At 38.8% G+C, this 20,100-nt stretch overlaps 3 protein-coding genes across 6 annotated transcripts; all 3 read left to right on the forward strand.

Moving 5' to 3' along the window:
• The first annotated feature begins 850 nt into the window (after window positions 1-850).
• LOC149737435 (amino acid transporter heavy chain SLC3A1-like) lies at window positions 851-12,736 on the forward strand. Of its 4 annotated transcripts, XM_089875382.1 has the most exons (15): window positions 851-973; window positions 1,664-1,738; window positions 2,105-2,232; window positions 2,535-2,737; window positions 3,237-3,467; window positions 4,075-4,257; window positions 5,038-5,201; window positions 5,425-5,559; window positions 5,947-6,063; window positions 6,355-6,470; window positions 6,723-6,924; window positions 7,426-7,575; window positions 10,769-10,897; window positions 11,343-11,464; window positions 11,792-12,736. In XM_089875382.1, the coding sequence occupies exons 4-15, from the start codon at window positions 2,581-2,583 to the stop codon at window positions 12,099-12,101; spliced, it is 2,016 nt and encodes a 671-aa protein (XP_089731508.1). In that variant the 5' UTR covers window positions 851-973; window positions 1,664-1,738; window positions 2,105-2,232; window positions 2,535-2,580; the 3' UTR covers window positions 12,102-12,736. The 4 variants fall into 4 exon arrangements, with proteins under 4 accessions (XP_089731508.1, XP_089731506.1, XP_089731507.1 ...); XM_089875380.1 differs by having other exon boundaries at window positions 1,664-2,232; XM_089875381.1 differs by having other exon boundaries at window positions 895-1,738.
• Window positions 12,737-18,317: 5,581 nt separating this feature from the next.
• On the forward strand, window positions 18,318-18,833 carry LOC149737436 (frataxin, mitochondrial-like). The gene has a single exon (XM_089875387.1). The coding sequence runs from the start codon at window positions 18,318-18,320 to the stop codon at window positions 18,831-18,833; it is 516 nt and encodes a 171-aa protein (XP_089731513.1).
• Window positions 18,834-18,836: 3 nt separating this feature from the next.
• Window positions 18,837-20,096, forward strand: LOC149737437 (uncharacterized). The gene has a single exon (XM_089875384.1). The coding sequence runs from the start codon at window positions 18,837-18,839 to the stop codon at window positions 19,914-19,916; it is 1,080 nt and encodes a 359-aa protein (XP_089731510.1). The 3' UTR covers window positions 19,917-20,096.
• Window positions 20,097-20,100: the final 4 nt, after the last annotated feature.

A 20,100-nucleotide genomic window follows, 5' to 3' on the forward strand; every position in this document is an offset into this window, starting at 1 on the left:
CATAATATCCAAATATCCTTATCTTGTTTTAAACAATTACCAACGGTCTATGGGAGTCGTGAGGATACGGTTTTATAATTATTTGAATGTTCTTTGTTTACTACGAAATGGGGCGAGAAAATAGAATGAAAACGTGTCCCATCTTCCCCCACCCTACTATATATAGCGTACCGCCTGCTTAACTAATTCAAAAGTGGTATATATTAGTGCTAAACGTAATTGCGTATACTAGACTAGGCTATATACACACTCATAGTAAAGTAAAAAAAAATTAGTAATGCTTCTTTTTTGAAGGAATGTGTTAATCTTTAAAGCTCTTCAAATACAATATTGTTTGAACAACTCTGTTTAATTATTGACTTGCAGCATAATATTTAAACTGCTAACATATTTCAAATATGCAGAGCAAGAGATAAACAGAAAAGAGCAAAAAGTTAAACAAGAATCTAAAGTTGTTTTGTTTTGCATGAAATCTTGGGTAATTGTAACCTAAAAAGTTACATATGTGGTAACTCGTAAGCAGACACGAGGTGTATGAAACAGAACACCCGTGTTATAACGAATATTATTGCCCCGCCATGCGAGATTATAAAAAAGTTACATACAGCATGGTAACTCGTAAGCGAGCACAAGGTGTATGAAACAAAACACCCGTGTTATAACTACTGTCGTTGTCCTGCCATGCGAAGATAAATAAGTCACATTTATCCTTTTTTAAAAAATATTTTAAAACCCTTCGTAACTATGACAAACATTCTTTTTAACCCGAGAGCATTGAAGTGGTTCCCTCCATTGTCGTTGTGCTTAATCCTTTCACACAGGGAGCAATGAATGAACGACTGCGCAGTAAAGTTGTTTGAATATTTGTTCGCTAGTTAATATTTACCCTCCTGCTTGAGCAGTGCTGTTATGCAGGGAGATGTAATGGGACAAACACCATTAGTTGGTGCAGAGCGAGTTTGAAGTAAAGCTAGTAGGTTTTATATTTATATAATAGGATTGGGGAAGATGGGACACTTTTTCATTCTATTTTCTTGTCCCGCATGGTAGCAAACAAAAAACATTCAAAGAATTATGAAAGCGTATCCTCACGACTTTAATAGACCGTTATTATTTGTTTAAAACATGGTCAGGATGTTTGGATATTATGTGCTAAAGGTGTCCAATCTTACCCCACACTATTATACATTTGCATTTTGTATTATAATAGACAAATATTAAGTGAATTTAATTTACGAGGATCGTGCTATGCTGGGGTAAGATAGGCGTAATAGGTTGTGTGGGACATAGAGGATCAGTTTAGTTGCAGGTTGGGCTGAGAAAAGCTAGGTTTCATATAGTAGGGTGGGGAAGATGGGACACCTTTTACCTCTATTTTCTCATCCGATTTTGGCAGTAAACAAAAAACATTTGATCAGGATATTTTGAAAGCATGTGCTAAAGGTGTCCCATCTTCCCTCACCATATATACGAAGGTTGTGATATAGTTATACACCGAAACTATGCAATAATTGATAAAGGTATTTTTAAATTGCAAAAGTTGTTTTTGCAGAATATTTTATACTGTGGGGTAAGATGAACGTATGTTTTTCTAGTTTAAATCGCGTTTGATCTATTTTGCTCAATTAATCGTTATAACTGTCTGTTCTATTTTTTTATGTAGGTGAGGTCCCGCAGAATGGCACGCGATGATGGGACCTAGGATTTAAACCAGGATTGTCTCATTGCCGAAAACTATGTGTGTTAGTTTAATTTTATTGTGTTAGTTTTTATTTCCTATATTTGAAATCTGCGTTTTTACTAAAAATGACTTGTTCGACGGTTATTTTACGTTGCCGCGTGTTCCCTGCCGTTGGTCTGATTGCTGCGGTTTTGTTTCTATGCTTTAAGCGTGTAAAGTTAGTTTTCGTTGTACTGCGTTTGCGAAAGGTCGTTTTGCTGTGAGAGAATCGTTATGTTTGTATTGAACTGATAAAGTAGATATTTGTGTTAGTGATTACTGTATATAGTAGTGTTGCAAAACGGATGAGGTTACCTTTTTATATATACATCGTATTAGGAATATTTATTAAATTACTTTCTTTCATATTTGAGTAATATTTAGTGCAGCCTACAGCAAACTACGGCATACAGATCCCGCGATTGGCAGTTTAAGCAGCGTGCTTGATCAAACTGCCGTTATACGTAACACAAGCAACAGTCTTTTAGAGTGGGGACACCGTTATATATACTGTAAGTTAATTTACAGTGCCTCGGTTTGCATTGTGTAAAACTAAACTTGCATTTGTTATATAGTAGGGTGGAGGAAGATGGGACACTTTTAGCACATAATATACAAATATCCTGATCGTATTTCAAACAGTTAACAACGGTCTATATGGGAGTCATTAGGATACGGTTTTTATAATTCTTTGAATGTTCTTTGTTTACTACCGAATGGGACGTGAAAATGGAATGAAAAGATGTCCCATCTTACCCCAACCCACTACACAATAACAATACCCTACAGTGGGCTACTGTACCTTCATTTGCAGTGTGTAGATTTGAGCTTATATTTTAAATATAATCACTGATTGAATTATGGCGGACAACAACGCCTATGAGAACGACAATGGTAAGCAATCCACATCGTTCACCAATGAGGAGAGTAATGGGGATTATGAGAAGTTTGACGACACTGGGTTCACTAATATAAAGTTGGACGATGAAAGTGCGGATATCCCGAAGCCTTACGCTGGTTGGTTTGTTATATGCGTTGTGTTTAGTTTGGTTTAATCAATCTCAATATTTGTTAATTCGCTATGGGCTTTGAAGCCGGTCACAAATATGCAAATTTATTTAAATACAACTTAAGTTAACTATCAATAATAACCAACTCAAGCAATGAAACCGCATATAAAGCAGAGACCTTAGCAAAACCTTGCTGTATGTCGGTTTGACAGCCACGCTTTTATCTAGCACTTTTTTATCTGAAACTCTTCCTCAAGTAGTTTTTACTTCTAGAGTGTTTTAACGACTGCCATTTTGCTGCTAATTTCTATCTCTTCTTTGTTTTAAATAATAAAAACACAGCCATGTAATTCTGTCCATACATTAACCATCTTACCTCGCAGTATTGCAGTAGGGTGGGAGAAGATGGTACGCATTTTGTTAATTGTTTAAAACACAATCAGGATATTTGGGTGTTATGTTTTAATGAGTCCCGACTTTCCTCACCCTTTGTTTTATTTTCATAGGTATGCCAAAGGACGTCCTCCTACATTATTCCCGCCAGCGTCACTTTGTATGGGCACGTAACATCATGACAGCAGCCGTCATCCTTGCTATCCTTGTCCTTCTGTCGTTGGTGATTGCACTTATCGCCATATCACCAGGTTGCCAACCATTCTGGCAGACAAGTCCAATCTACCAGATCTATCCCAAGTCATATTCTGATAATAACAACGATGGTGTTGGAGACATCGCAGGTAACGTTATACCGGGATATAACTTCCAGTTATAGATTATTATATGAGAGTAATAAATGAATGTAACTTACTTTATCATCGCGTGGCCGGAAAACGACAGTTGTATAACACGGGTGTTCATACACCTCGTGCCAGCTTACGAGTTACCATGTATGTTACTTTGTGGGTGATTATTATTATTATTTTTTGTTTTTTTTTGTTATAGACATATATCTCTGCAATTTAGATTAATACCTGCAAAATATAAAACTTTCTGCCGAAGATATCAGTGTATTCATGTAAAACAACATCTTTGACCACTGATTGGAGCAATTGCGTATTTTTCATTCACACATACGCCCAGCATGCTGATGGTGGCATCCAGCTTCGAGAATCTCCTTATGACGTTCCAAACACTGCTGTGTCTTCTTATACTCTACTTAAACTTACTGCGGTTATTCTTGATCCTGGCTGTTATTTCGTTACGAGGATCATCCAATTTCATGAGCAATAACTAAATTAGGCCCAGACGCACTTATACCACTATGCACTGACGTTAACCTTTTACCTTTATATCCTTTTAAACTTATACTAAAATACCCCGCTTATACTGAATACAACCATCTAGGCATCCGGAGCAAGTTAGATTACTTGAAGGACGACCTTGGCGTGAATATGATCTGGCTCAACCCAATATACTTATCCCCACAAGTAGATAACGGGTATGACGTCATGGACTACGTCACCATCGACCCCATGTTTGGAACGATGGCGGAAATGGAATTGTTGATCACTGATGTACATGATAGAGGTATTTTAAAGTGAACATTATGATATAGTAGAATGGGGGAAGATGGAACACCTTTAGTACAGAATATCTAAATATCCTGATCGTGTTTTAAACAATTAACAATGGTCTATATGGGAGTCATGAAGATACGGTTTCATAATTCTTTGAATTTTCTTTGTTAATAGGACGAGAAAATAGAATGAAAAGGTGTCCCATCTTTTCCAACCCTACTATATTCTATTCTATATGGGTGACGTCCTTGTCTAGTAGGTCTAGGGGTTTGGGCAAAGTTGGCCAATTACAGCAACAGTCAGACCGCTTATGTACGTCGTTCATATAAAGAGCGTTGTATCACTTGTATGTACATGTTTGTCGTTCATGTTAACGGAGTTACTGGGACCTGAATGACCTAAATATAGGGAGCGGTGCTTTCAGCTTGTCGCTGCTATTCTGTGTGTATGTGTCCTTGGGCAAGACATGGAAATTGATTCAATCCTGTGGTTATTAATGGGTTGTCTAGGTTATCAGCCATACATAAAAAACAATCACTAACATAGTTACATACGTGGTAACTTGTAAGCGGGCATGAGGTGTATGGAACAAAACACCCGTGTTATTACGACTGTCATTGCCTCTTCATGCGAGGATGAATAAGGTATATACGTGGTAACTTGTATAAGCGGGAACACAGTGTATGGAACAGAACACCCGTGTTATAACGACTGTCATTGCCTCTTCATGCGAGAATAAATAAGTTACACACACATATAAGTTTGTGCAGCAAACATCGTTATTATTTAGGAATGAAAATCATCATGGACTTTGTACCGAATCACACGAGCGATAAGCATGCATGGTTCAATGCAAGTTCGAATCCATCTCATGCCCAATATGAGAAGTACAAGGATTATTATATATGGGCGGATAGTACGAACGGAGGGAGCACTGGCGTGCCCAATAACTGGGTGAGAGATAAAATTTGTAATCGATGATCATAAACCGTTACTTACCTTTTAAACTGTTTGTCGTGAGTACTTGGACCGTAACCGATGTATACCAGGTTCAATACAGATACATTGTGCGCTTATGTGTCCTTGGACAAGACACTTAACGAGCATTGCTCTAACCATGTGTAGTGCAGCCTATGAGAATTATAAATCACAACAACTTAAATTACGAATATTCCAGCAAAGTGTGTTCTCTGACACCGACCCTTCAGCATGGGAATGGAACGATAAGAGGAAACAATTCTATTATCACGCTTTCTATAAAGAACAACCTGATCTAAACCTCAGGAACGAAGCGGTGCTTGTTGAACTGGATGTAAGATCATATATTAGATGGTGGGGTAAGATGGGACACCTTTAGCCCATAATATCCAAATATCCTGATTGGGTTTTAAATAATTCACAACGGTCTATGGGAACTGTGAGGATATGGTTTTATATATTTTGAATGTTTTTTGTTTACTTCCAAATGCGATAAGAAAACAGAACAAAAAGGTGTCCCATCCTTCCCCACCCTACTGCTCAACCCTTCGATTTATAACATAAGTCGTTATAACACGGGTGTTTTGTTTCAAACACCTCGTGCCCGTTTATAACTTACCACGTACGTAACTTTGTGGCGACGTACTCGTCGTATATGTAACACACACATGTAACGCATATCATGTAACTTTAAACGTGTATACATGTGTTGTTTTATTAGGCTGTTCTTACGTACTGGATTGACCAAGGGGTTGATGGGTTTCGATGCGATGCTGTTGCGTTCATGTTAGAAGCTACCCATCTGCGTGACAACCCGTTAGTGGATGATACCAAACCGGTAAGTTCGACACGTCAGTTCATGAACTGGCTACGTATGTTCCCTTAAAGGAAGATACGTGATGATAATTGCTCCAACATAGTGGTAAGTTATCAGCCACATAAAATCACCAATAAAGTTACATATACGTGGTAACTCGTAAGCGGGCACGAGGTGTTTGAAACAGAACACCCGTGTTATAACGACTTTCCCGCCATGCGAGGATAAATAAGTTGCATTCATTCATTTAATCATAACCATACCACTAGCGTTGTTATGATTGTAGTTTTTATTTATTCAATTACACCCCAGCCTTCCTACACAAACGTATATCCTGATTACACTCAAAACCAAATGGGAGTTCATGAGATCATAGCAAGGTGGCGACATGTGTTGGACAAATTCAGCACTGAACCAGGAGTGTATAGGTATTCCTTATCATTACATGCGTTTTTATAAAAGTATCGTCTCATTTGGTAGGAAACAACAAATTTTCACCGAATTATATAACCGTATCTTTAGTTAAAATAGCGTTGTTAATTGGTAAAACACGATAAGAAAGTATGGAATTTATAGAATAAAACGGTGTTTTATTTTACCCCACAGTAGTGTTCACCTTTATGTTAAGAAAATACTGCTGTATTTTTTCGAACCATTTTCACATTCGTGTCTTCCCCCAGATTTATGGAGACAGAGGTGTATGACGACATCGACACAGTTATTCGTTACTACGGGACCCCCTACGTTGACGAGGCGGATTTCCCAATGAACTTTAAACTAATAGACCTCCAAAAGCCCGCCTCATGGACAGGAAGTAACATTGAGTCAACAGTTCTACAATGGATGCGGAAAATGCCTTCGTCCAAGTGGCCTAACTGGGTGGTGAGTGGATCTGCTACAATACACACATATATATAGTAGGGTGCAGATGGAAACGGTATACTATTTCTCGTTCTATTTGGTAATAAACAAAAAACATTCAAAGAATTATATGACCGTATGCTCACGACTCCCATGGACCGTTGTTAATTGTTTAAAACTCGATCGGGATATTTGGACATTACGTGCTAAGGTGTCCCATCTTCCCCACAGTACTGTATAGAGAACATTTTTCCTAGTATTTATGGAAAAATGACTTGGGTATTTGTTCCAACCCAGTGGTGCAATATAGGTGGTCTACATTGTCAGCCAAACAACATGGCCAATATATACACTAATAAAGCACCTTATAAACGGGTACGATGTGTATGAATGAATGAATGAATGAATGAATGTAACTTACTTTATCCTCGCGTGGCCGGATAAAAAAACACCTGCGTTTTACGAAAGTCGCTTACCTGCCACGCGAGAATGAATAAGTTATACTCACAACTTGTAATATAGATTGGCAACCATGATAACTCCCGAGTATCAACAAGATTGGGGAACAAGTTAGCTTCCTGTGCAGCTTTCCTCACGATGACTTTATCCGGTACCCCGGGGATGTATTATGGAGAGGAAATAGGGATGGAGGATTTAGTGATGACCAACCCGGTGAGTATTTTCATAACCGAAAAGATTAAAACCATCCCACAAAATATTGGCCAATCAGAATGATCCCAGCTTGTTGGTGATGTTCTTTTTTTTACTTTTTATCTCTTTTTCCCATAACTTAGGCTACCATATTTTTTATATATTACTTCGAATACGATAGCAAGATACGATTATTTTAACAACGAATGGAAAGGAATTAATAGCACAACGACAGTTGTTACCAAGGTGATCCTAGAATACAGATATTTTAGCGGCCATTTTCGATACCTTCTACTGGTGCCACCAACCTAAAATTTGGACACTGTACTAACTAGACCCCAGCGGTACCGAATCTAAAATAAAAAATAAAAATTTCGAAAAAATATTAATTATGAATATTAATATTCGTCATAAAAACATATTTATAGAATTTTCTCCCGTTCCAGCTTCGAATATGTTATAGCGCTACGTAATAGCTACAAAATGAAACATTATTTTCTTTAAAAAAGTGCGGGGATAGATGTTAAATATAAAAAAGTATGATCATAACTCGAATCATATAAATATTATATTTTCGATTTTTTTTGCGAAAATATAACTCACGCATACATCTATGTAGGTCACTAGCATGTTATCCCCATCGAAAAAAAAATTAATTTCAATTTTTTTTTATAACTGAATATTAATATTCGTCATAAAAACATATTTATAGAATTTTCTCCCGATCCTGCTTCGAATATGTTATAGCGCTACGTAATACCTAAAAAATGAAACATCATTTTCTTCAAAAAAGTGCGGGGAAGGGTTCAGAATACAAACAAGTATGACGGTCATAACCCGAATCATACAAGTATTAAATTTTAAAATATTTCGGCAAAAATATAACTTACGCATGCATCCATGTAGGTCACTCACATGTTATCCCCATCGAAAAAAAAATTAATTTCAATTTTTTTTATAACTGAATATTAATATTCGTCATAAAAACATATTTATAGAATTTTCTCCCGATCCAGCTTTGAATATGTTATAGCGCTACGTAATACCTAAAAAATGAAACATAATTTTCTTCAAAAAAGTGCGGGGATGGATGTTAAATATTGCGGAGAGTATTAATTACTCGAATTTTGGGTTATTTACGGTTATCCTGTCCGTACTTACGTACCTGGAAATATACCAAGAATTTTAATTTATTTGTTTCAATTAATACAAAGGATTGTTTGTTCTTGAAGCCTCTAAGATTAATTGATAGGCTCGATCGAATTGTCGCAGACAATAATGAATGTCTAAAGGAAAGGAAGATAAACCTGTTTGTTTTAGAAACGCCTGAAGTAGAGGTGCAAGGTCGCTTTCGCCCATATTATGATAATCTTTGCACCTCCGTTATTTAAATTGGCGAATGTGTTCATCTTTGGCATTTAAAGAGTTTTAACGCTGTTGGTAAGGTCCACCAGGAGAGGAGTTTTGTGCAGTTGTAATCCAAACACTTTACTCTAATTTTGTTATAAAAACATTTATGTGGATTAATATGTACTATTTTTGCGTTCGTGCAAAAAATATATATAAACACGAAATTCGAGTAATTAATACTCTCCGCAATATTTAACATCCATCCCCGCACTTTTTTGAAGAAAATTATGTTTCATTTTTTAGGTATTACGTAGCGCTATAACATATTCAAAGCTGGATCGGGAGAAAATTTCATAAATATATTTTTATGACGAATATTAAAATTCAAATTTAAAAAAAAAATTAATAATTTTTTCGATGGGGATAACATGCTAGTGACCTACATAGATGTATGCGTAAGTTATATTTTCGCGAAAAAAATCGAAAATTTAATATTTATATGATTCACTTTATGACCATACTTGTTTGTATTCTGAACCCTTTCCCCGCACTTTTTTGAAAAAAAATGATGTTTCATTTTTTAGGTATTACGTAGCGCTATAACATATTCGAAGCTGGATCGGGAGAAAATTCTATAAATATGTTTTTATGACGAATATTAATATTCAGTTATAAAAAAAAGTTGAAATTAATTTTTTTTTGATGGGGATAACATGTGAGTGACCTACATGGATGCATGCGTAAGTTATATTTTCGCCGAAATTATTTAAAATTTAATACTTGTATGATTCGGGTTATGACCCTCATACTTGTTTGTATTCTGAACCCTTCCCCGCACTTTTTTGAAGAAAATGATGTTTCATTTTTTAGGTATTACGTAGCGCTATAACATATTCGAAGCTGGAACGGGAGAAAATTCTATAAATATGTTTTTATGACGAATATTAATATTCAGTTATAAAAAAAAATTGAAATTAATTTTTTTTTCGATGGGGATAACATGTGAGTGACCTACATGGATGCATGCGTAAGTTATATTTTCGCCGAAATTATTTAAAATTTAATACTTGTATGATTCGGGTTATGACCCTCATACTTGTTTGTATTCTGAACCCTTCCCCGCACTTTTTTGAAGAAAATGATGTTTCATTTTTTAGGTATTACGTAGCGCTATAACATATTCGAAGCTGGAACGGGAGAAAATTCTATAAATATGTTTTTATGACGAATATTAATATTCAGTTATAAAAAAAAATTGAAATTAATTTTTTTTTCGATGGGGATAACATGCTAGTGACCTACATAGATGTATGCGTGAGTTATATTTTCGCAAAAAAAATCGAAAATATAATATTTATATGATTCGAGTTATGATCATACTTTTTTATATTTAACATCTATCCCCGCACTTTTTTAAAGAAAATAATGTTTCATTTTGTAGCTATTACGTAGCGCTATAACATATTCGAAGCTGGAACGGGAGAAAATTCTATAAATATGTTTTTATGACGAATATTAATATTCATAATTAATATTTTTTCGAAATTTTTATTTTTTATTTTAGATTCGGTACCGCTGGGGTCTAGTTAGTACAGTGTCCAAATTTTAGGTTGGTGGCACCAGTAGAAGGTATCGAAAATGGCCGCTAAAATATCTGTATTCTAGGATCACCTTGGTACAGTTGTTGAAGCTAAATAAATAAGCGTGTTTTAACGACTTTCGTTTTGCTACTATTTCACTCTTCTTCGTTGTTTTATCCATTTGAAGCGAAAAACAATTGCTTTTTTTGACAATTGATTTTTTTAGTTAAAACATAATTACTTATTGTTATACCATGACACTAAGTAAACACACGTAAATACAGGCGGACACTCGGGACCCAGAGAGAACCCCAATGCAATGGGACATAACTAATAACGCTGGCTTCTGTGACAATTGTACAAGCTGGCTACCAGTGAACAACAACTACTTGAGTAAAGGCATCAACGTAGAGGTAATTTGGTCCCCATACAATTAGATTGAATTTGAATGATAAACTATGATGATGTGTCAAAATATAGTTGGGTGGGGGAAAGATGGGACACCTTTTATTCTACTTTCTTGTCTCATTTGGTAGTAAACAAAGAACATTTAAATAATTATAAAACCGTATCCCCACGACTCCCATAGACCGTTGGTAATTGTTTAAAAACACGATCAGGATATTTGGATATTATGTGCTAAAGGTGTCCTATCTTACCCCACAGTACTAATCTGTTATAGTAAAATGCATTGGAAGTGCCACGAAAAGGTAAAATAAAGGTAATTGTCTATTACCTTTTTCGTGGCACTTGATCCTGACTATGTATTTTGTTACAAGACTCGTCCAGCTTTATGAGTCACGTAATTTATCACAGTTATTATCCGCCATTCCTAAAATAAACTGTTTCGCGTAACAGGAGCAGAAAACCAATTCCACTTCGATGTTCAACCTGTACAAGAAGTTGATCAACTTGCGTTCGGATGAAACTTTTCGTCAAGGATATCTCTGTGTTTTAATGTCTACGGCCAAAACAATTGTGTAAGTTTATGGTTCAGCGCCGTGGCGCACTGGTTAGCCTGCATGTCTAAAGCCAAGGGGATATATATGCTACCATTGTGGGCGGATGTGTTCTTGGGCAAGAAACTTAACAGCAATTGCTCCAACCCAGTTGTCACTAATGGATTGTTTAAATTGTCAGCAAACAGAAAACAATCACCAACAAAGTTACATATGAGGTAACTCGTAAAACGCGAGCAAGATGAAACAGAACACCCGTGTTATAACGATTGTCCTTGCCCCGCCATGCGAGGATAAATAAGTTACTTTCATTCATTCAAATATTATATTCATCAACACGATTCTTAGGTACGTTCGTGAACTGCCTGGAGCCAAATCCTTTCTCGTTGCGATCAACTTTGGTGATACATCAGAAACCATTAACCTTCAGTCTTCATTTCCTTTCCTACCGGGTGTTGGGACGTTATATCTTTCAACGTCCAACCAGATTGGTGGGGCCGTGTACTTTAATAACTTGCTGGTGGACGCGCGAGAAGGGCTGGCTGTACAATTCAAGCCAGGAGGGAACTTATTCAATAAGCAAGCTGGAATGTTGGATCGTTGCTTTACTTCCAAGAAAGTTTGCGTCAACGGGATTGGTCTAATGCAGTTTTGCTAATGCTAAAAAAGCAACAAGATCAAATGCTTTGCTGTCTAATTTTAATGAATAAATTTTACAATTTCTTTAAGAGCATTTAAATTTTCGTTGTTAAGTTTTGTGATGCACACAGGGCTCTACCCAAAATATTGATTTTAATCCCTTTGGATCTATCTGTATGCAGTCAGTATAGAGTATTAGTTTATGTTTCAAGGAAAGTATGTTTTTTTGGCAACATGCTTGTTGCACAACAAATGTTCTTCGAAAAAGAATTAACAAGAGTACATCAACAGTTTCTAGTCTAGTGGGACCACATAATACTGTTTAGTTTTCTGTAGTGGGACAACAAACACAAAACTTATACATACATTGGTAGTGTGATGAATTCTTATAGTTGTGTATTTATTTTATGTCTTAGCTGTGTATTTCCTCTATTCAGAGCGCGATTTATGTTTTATTCTATGTCTATGTTAAGTTACAGAGCGTGAGTTAATTGCTATTACCGCATTCCTTCGTTTACGCATTCCTTCGTTTACCGCATTCCTTCGTTTTACATTATTGGCACATTCCTGTATTTTGCGTGCTGCTGTTGATTGGTTAATTTCGTGGGCGTGACGTTGCATTTTATAGTTTAAGAATAAAGTCAGTTGCTTGTGGTTGAGTTCGTGAGCGGTCTTACTTTTGTCTAAAGAAGAAAACGCTACACTTCTTTCTGGCGTCCCTGGGTGGGCTCAACATGGAAGAGATGGAAGCAGAATTCGCGAAGAAGTTTGGTGAACTTCAAGACCATTTCGATGAACGTATTACGAGAGTGTATCGGAGTCTGACCGATCGACTGGATCAGTTACCAACGAACAGGAGCGAAAGGAGGGCTAAATCCGAGAACGCTGACGGTACAAAGGTTAGTGGTTTCCCTGTGCGCAAGGACGTCGTTAAGTTGAAGGAAACGTTTAACGGTACTGACTGGTGGGGGTTTAAACGGCATTTCATGAATGTTTCCATGGCTAATGGCTGGACTGAGGAGGTTAAGGGTTTTCAACTTGCGTGTTGCCTTAAGGGAGAAGCCTTGTTTATTCAAAACAGTCTGCCGGAACCTAAGCGGTTGGACTTTGAATCGTTGTCTAAAGCGTTTAATCGAAAATATGAAAAGTCTAACTCGGTGCAATGTCGTGGCCTGTTCTTTACGGCAAGACAAGATCGGGTCGAATCGCCAATAGACTTTGCGTACCGCCTACAGTCGCTGTTTCAAGAAGCGGATGTTAATGTGTCGAGAGAAGACGGGGAGAGATTATTGATAGAACAGTACGCGGCTGGGTTGCTCGATTCTTCTTTGCGGCATTCTGTGAGGTTGTCTCAGGCATCTACGCTCGACGCCGCGATGGAACTAATTGCGAGCCTTACAGTAGACGCCCCGCAACTGAATCAAACCTATCGTTCTACAGGCAGTAATTCAGCTGGAGCGGCACGATGTTATATTTGCGGCGCGCCTGGCCATTGGCAACGAGAGTGTCCAAATCAAAACCGTGCTTCCACCACGCGGGGCTCGAACCAACGTTTTATGACTGGAAATCATTTAAACCACTAAGGACTGGAGTCCTCGCCCCCACTCCAGTCTTGCCTTTGGCGGCGGCCGGAAAATCTTCCACAACCGAATCCTGTTTTTATATAAATTGCGATTTTCTTGGTTTGAATTGTAACTTTCTGGTCGATACCGGATCCGTGGCCACCATTGTTAATAAGTCCTCCGTGTTTGATGAAGTGCCAAAAGAATGTCGGCCGCAGTTGCGCGAGACAAGTTTGAGTTTAATTACCGTGAAGGGCGAGAGTCTAGCTTGTTGTGGCGAGGCCCGTATTTCACTTAACATTGGAGGGCGCCGGTTTGAACAATCAATGTTGGTCGCGGAGCTATCCGGTTGTCACGGTATAATAGGCATCGACTTTTTAAAACGGAATCGGTGCTATTTGGACTTGATGTCTTCGAAAATTCAGATTCAAACCATAACTGTGAATTTAGAAACCAATCCAGGTCAATTACGCCGACTTAGTAAACCATCACTTGAGGTATCGCATGTTTCCTCTAAGGCCCTTCCCGATCACTTGAGCTGTTTAATTCCCGCCGAGCTTACGGCGACGCAGCGGGCACAATTCGTTAAACTCGTTGTAAAGTACCAAGATGTTTTTCGTGAGAGTAACGGGACCCTTGGACGGACTGCGATTGTAAAGCACAAAATTGTAACTGGACTGTCACAGCCTATACGACAACCGCCGCGAAGGATGTCTTGGGTAAAGCGCCAGCTCGCGGAAAAAGAAATCGAGCGCATGTTATGCGAAGGGATAATTGAACCCAGTCAAAGCCCTTGGTCGTCTCCCATTGTACTGGTCACAAAAAAAGACGGCACTCAGCGGTTTTGTGTGGACTTTAGGAAGCTTAACGCTGTCACGAAAAAAGATGCCTATCCTTTACCTAACATAGAAGAGATGTTAGAGGTGTTGGGAGGGTCACAGTGGTTTTCCACACTGGATCTAGCTAGTGGGTACTGGCAAGTAGAAATGGACCCTGTAGACAAAGAGAAAACGGCGTTTTCATTAGCCGGGAAGGGTCACTTTCAATTTAAGGTAATGTGCTTTGGGTTGACTAATGCTCCTGCCACTTTTGAGCGTTTAATGGAACGGGTGTTAGCTGGTTTATTGTTTAACTCTTGTGTTGTCTATATTGATGATATTGTTTGTTTTTCTCCTGGTTTTAGTACTGCCTTACATGAGCTGGAGGTAGTGTTCCGTCGCCTTCGTGCTGCAGGCTTGAAGCTTAATCCGAAGAAGTGCACTTTTCTCTCCCGAAGGACCAAATATTTGGGCCACATAGTTGGACACGACGGAGTGCGCTGCGACCCGGAGAAGACGAGAGCGGTTGGTGAGTGGCCGAGGCCCCATAATGTCAAAGAATTACGCAGCTTTTTGGGCTTTGCTTCCTATTACCGCCGTTTTATTCGAGGATTCGCCTCTATTTCGGCTCCCTTAACAGCACTGACGCACAAGAACGTCCGGTTTGCTTGGTCGTCCGCGTGCCAATCTTCGTTTGACGAGTTAAAGTCGGTTTTGACATATGCTCCAGTGTTGGCATATCCTTTACGCGAGGCAAGGTTCACCTTAGACACAGACGCCAGTGACACTGGCGTTGGGGGAGTACTTGCTCAAAGCGTGGACGGTAAGGAAAAAGTAGTTGCTTACTGTAGCTCCACGTTAAGCAAGACCGAACGTCACTATTGCACCACGTTTCGGGAGTTGTTAGCTGTGGTAAAGTGTATTAAGAAGTTTCGCCATTATTTGTGGGGAAGAGAATTTACACTACGCACTGACCACGCTTCCTTAAAATGGCTGCTGACTATGAAAAACCCGGAGGGTATGTTGGCCCGGTGGCTCTCGGTTTTGGGCACCTACCAATTTCAGGTTGAACATAGGCCGGGGAGGCAGCATGTAAATGCGGACGGGTTGTCTAGGCAACGCTGTAAACGGGACGCCTGTCTTGATTGCGACAACGCTAAAAGCGAGGCGGTGGTTTCGGTATTGCAAACGCAGTCTCGCCGACCGAGCGAGCAATACGCCTCTGGTTGGCTCGAACAATGGTCTCTCGATGAGCTGCGTCGCTGGCAGAATGAGGATCCGTCGATTTCTCTTATATTGAGGCACAAAAGTTGCAGCCAACACGCGCCGGATACTTCGCAATTGGCGTTGCACGATACAACTCTTTCTTATATAAGGCAATGGGATCTACTAGAGGTACATCAGGGCTTGTTATATCGCGTGTGGAGACCAGACAATAACTTTGATTCCCCAGTGTTAGTGCTGGTCGCCCCACAAGGTTTACGAAGGGAAATCTTTCACCATTTACACGAACTCAGAACGGGTGGTCATTTTGGGATCACTCGAACTATATACGCCATACGTCGTCGGTTTTATTGGCCGGGATTAGCGGAAGACGTTAAACAATGGTGTAGATGGTGTATTCCGTGTTCTCGACGCAAACCAACCCATGGCCGACCGCATCGTCCACTAGTGCAAAACATTTCATGCGGCCCTATGGAACGAGTAGCTATAGATTTTCTCGGCCCGTTACCTCGAACAAAGAATGGGAATCAATACATTTTGGTTGTTGTGGATTATTTCACAAAATGGACCGAAGCTTTTGCTTTGCCGAATCAGTTAGCGACTACCACGGCCGAAACCCTGGTGACACAATTCTTTTTAAGGTTTGGTTTTCCAAAAGTCTTACACTCGGACCAGGGTAGAGATTTTGAATCGCACGTTTTTCAAGAGATGTGCCGTTTGTTAAACATCCGGAAAACCCGATGCACGCCGTATCGACCACAGTCCGACGGTCTTGTGGAAAGGTTTAATCGTACCCTTTTACAAATGTTGTCTACTTGCGTAAATGATTACCACGACGATTGGGATAGTCACCTACCTTACCTTTGTTTAGCTTACAGGTGTTCACGCCATGAATCTACCAAGTTTTCACCAAACAAACTGATGTTGGGAAGAGAAACGACTCTGCCGTTAGAGCTGATGGTTGGGTCGCCACCAGGGTCGCGAACGTTTCGGTGCCACACGGGGTTTGTCCAGGACATGCAGTACACCCTGACAAACTCGTTCGAAGAAGCGCATCGATCGTTAAAGAAATCCGCCGTTCGCCAAAAGCGCAACTACGACCGCAACATGCAAGTGGTAGAACCGTTTACAGTCGGGGATTGGGTTTGGTATTTTTACCCTCCGGCAGCTAGAAGAAAACTGGGACATGGGTGGATTGGCCCCTATTTAGTGCGACAACAGCTCAATAATGAACTCTTTGTGATACAAGGCTCGGCTACCGCGCGTCTTAAAGTAATACATGCCGACAATCTTCGCAAATATGAAGCCGAACATTTACCGGAGGACTGGACGCGTGAACGCGACGCTGTGAACGTTGGACAGCAGAGAAGTGATGCGCGTACACCACCACAAGAACGGACAGAGACCGGCGATCGGTCGAGTGCTGAGATGCTGCCCGGTGGCGATGTTGGAGCAAATGACAATGTTTCCCTGTTTGGTCGAGTTCGTCGTCCACCGCGACGTTTAACCTATGATGTGTATTAGTGTATTATTGGTGTAATTTCATTTTGTGTGTTATTCGTTTGGGGACAAACGTGTTTAAGTGGGGGGGAGTGTGATGAATTCTTATAGTTGTGTATTTATTTTATGTCTTAGCTGTGTATTTCCTCTATTCAGAGCGCGATTTATGTTTTATTCTATGTCTATGTTAAGTTACAGAGCGTGAGTTAATTGCTATTACCGCATTCCTTCGTTTACGCATTCCTTCGTTTACCGCATTCCTTCGTTTTACATTATTGGCACATTCCTGTATTTTGCGTGCTGCTGTTGATTGGTTAATTTCGTGGGCGTGACGTTGCATTTTATAGTTTAAGAATAAAGTCAGTTGCTTGTGGTTGAGTTCGTGAGCGGTCTTACTTTTGTCTAAAGAAGAAAACGCTACAGTATCAATAAATGCATACGCGAAATGTAGTAGAATCTGTTTGTGCACTATTTTCTCATTTTTAAAGTTGATTTTATATACGAAAGCCCGACCTTTTAAATAAAGATTATACAGCGAATATCAAGAAAGTATAAGGGACAATTCTGGTGCAACATTTTTACTGGTTACCAGCGGTAGAAATACATTTCGTGGTAGGGAGACAGGAGACTGTTTGCTTTCGTAATTTGATTCCTGCGTAGAATTCAGGTAACACTTTATGAAGTATGGTATATAGTTCGTGGTTTCCTATCTGTGTTTATACCATATCAAAGTTTGGCACATGGTGAAAAATCCTCTAGCACGAATAATAATCAATGTACGTTAACCGGTTAACGTTATTGGGGTGGCTGATTATTCACCAGCAGTGTATAGAATCTAATTTATTGACGAATGCACTGAAATTTGTTGGAGGTTGGTAGTTGTGGGTTATTAGGTAGCGGTTATATAGGTTAGTAGTTAAGGGTTATCTAGGTTAGTAATTAAGGGTTATATGGGTTAGTAGTTAGTTAATAGTTATTATCAGATAACGTTGGGTGAGGATTCTTCACTAGCACCATATAATAAACCGCAGGTAACGGGAAAGCCTGACGCACATTGTTGACCAAGATTCTTTACTAGCATGGTAACATCTAACTTTACCTATAACTGGTTCATTACAGGTGTTTCTAATTATGCCGATAGGTCTACTTAGTCGGTTAGGGAACTGTTTTATAAGGAGAAACATTTTGTCCTCTACTTCGAAAGTCACCAATTGCCGGCATAAATTATTCGACCAAACATCATGTGTTTTGTATTTAACTCCAAAGTATTCCACGCTTTGTAAGTTGGATTATGAAAAATACAGTGATGCTACGTTAGAGAGTTTGTCTGACTTTTTCGATGAGATTTCTGATTCTGATTTAGTTAATAACGAGTTTGACGCGTTTTTGGAAAGTGGGGTTCTTACTGTTCGTGTTTCAAAGGCGGTTGGAACCTATGTGATCAACAAACAGGCACCAAATAAACAGATCTGGTTGTCTTCTCCAATCAGCGGCCCAAAAAGATATGATTTTGAAGATAATTCGTGGAAATATTTACACAACGGAGAATATTTACATCATTTAATCGAAGACGAACTGAAAGAAGTTGTTTCCGAATCAGTTGATCTTTCGTCTCTGCCATTTTATAAGGAAAGATCGGATAAATAAATAATGGCAGTTGCAAGTGTGTTGGACCCACAATATTTATCAGATGAACAACTTTTGACAATCTTTCAAACTGCTAGAAAGACGGGATCTACTTTTACCATGACGTCAAGCATGAATGATGGTTTTGATTCAAACACTGAATCTGTAAGCTTATTAAACACACCAAGTCACAGTATTGTTAATATTGAAGACTCCATTACCAGTAATACACTTGATAGTTCCCAAAACTGTATTGACAGCAAAGAGGTTGAAAAATATGTTAGAAAAAAATCTTGTCGGAAACGAAAGTTGTACAGTTGTTTTGTTTGTAGTGAAGTGTTTCATTCTAGATGTAAGTATGGCTTGCATTATTATGCAACACATGGTGGGGTAGGAGTTAAAAACGATCCGAGTAAATTTGTTTGCAATGTTTGTAATAAAATAACCACCACCGCAACTGGATATTTGGATCACATTCTGGCTCATGCAAAGGTGATGGACTATACATGCTTGGTTTGTAACCAGCAGTTTACAAGTCATCGGAACCTGTATGATCATAATGTTACCAAACATAGAAGCGCTAAGTTTGAGTGTAAAGTTTGCAAGAAAACTTTCAAATATCGCAGCAAATATTCCAGGCACCTCTTGTTTCATAACCCAATCAAATCACACAAGTGCAACAATTGCCAGCAGTCATTTGTAACCGCCTACCAACTGACAAGGCATAAAAAGACTCATGTTTCAGGTTCAATAATCTTCAGTTGCAAAGTTTGCACTGAAACTCATACGTCGAAAATTTCTCTGGCGAAACATTATAAATCACGACACCCTGATTGTTTTAAATATGTCTGTGAGCGATGCGGGGCGTTGTACATGAACCGATTCAGTTTAACTCGGCATATGAGGTCCCACGAACACAAGGAGTATGTTTGTATCCATTGCAACAAAGCTTTTCACAGGAAATCAGTTCTTGATGTTCATATGAAGACACACAGTGGGATCAAGATGTTTCAGTGCGAAAAATGTGAAAAATTCTTTTCACAGAAATGCTCGCTACTGAGACATCTTGCAAAACAGAAAGACTGCAGATATATTCCACTTTAGTTTTTACAATCATTGCGATTTGTGACATGTCATTCTTCAGATTATTTAGGATGTACTATACAGAATATTAATTACTTTATCTTTATTTTGCTGTTATTGTTATAACAAGTAACCTACATTAAACACTGTTGTGGCATAAATACTCTTGCTTTCAAAATTATAATACAAACTTTATTCTAGGTAA

The sequence above is a fragment of the Ciona robusta genome, chromosome 3 (assembly GCF_009617815.1).
Source record: "Ciona robusta chromosome 3, ASM961781v2".
Taxonomy (NCBI): domain Eukaryota; kingdom Metazoa; phylum Chordata; class Ascidiacea; order Phlebobranchia; family Cionidae; genus Ciona; species Ciona robusta.

Excerpts from the sequence above, each read along its gene's own strand:
- LOC149737437 (XM_089875384.1), top strand. The coding sequence starts at position 18,837 with ATGGCAGTTGCAAGTGTGTTGGACCCACAATATTTATCAGATGAACAA.
- LOC149737436 (XM_089875387.1), top strand. The coding sequence starts at position 18,318 with ATGCCGATAGGTCTACTTAGTCGGTTAGGGAACTGTTTTATAAGGAGA.
- LOC149737435 (XM_089875380.1), top strand. The coding sequence starts at position 2,581 with ATGGCGGACAACAACGCCTATGAGAACGACAATGGTAAGCAATCCACA. Across the intron at positions 5,560-5,946 it reads CGGTGCTTGTTGAACTGGAT|GCTGTTCTTACGTACTGGAT; the intron begins GTAAGATCATAT and ends TTGTTTTATTAG. Across the intron at positions 6,925-7,425 it reads CCAAGTGGCCTAACTGGGTG|ATTGGCAACCATGATAACTC; the intron begins GTGAGTGGATCT and ends CTTGTAATATAG.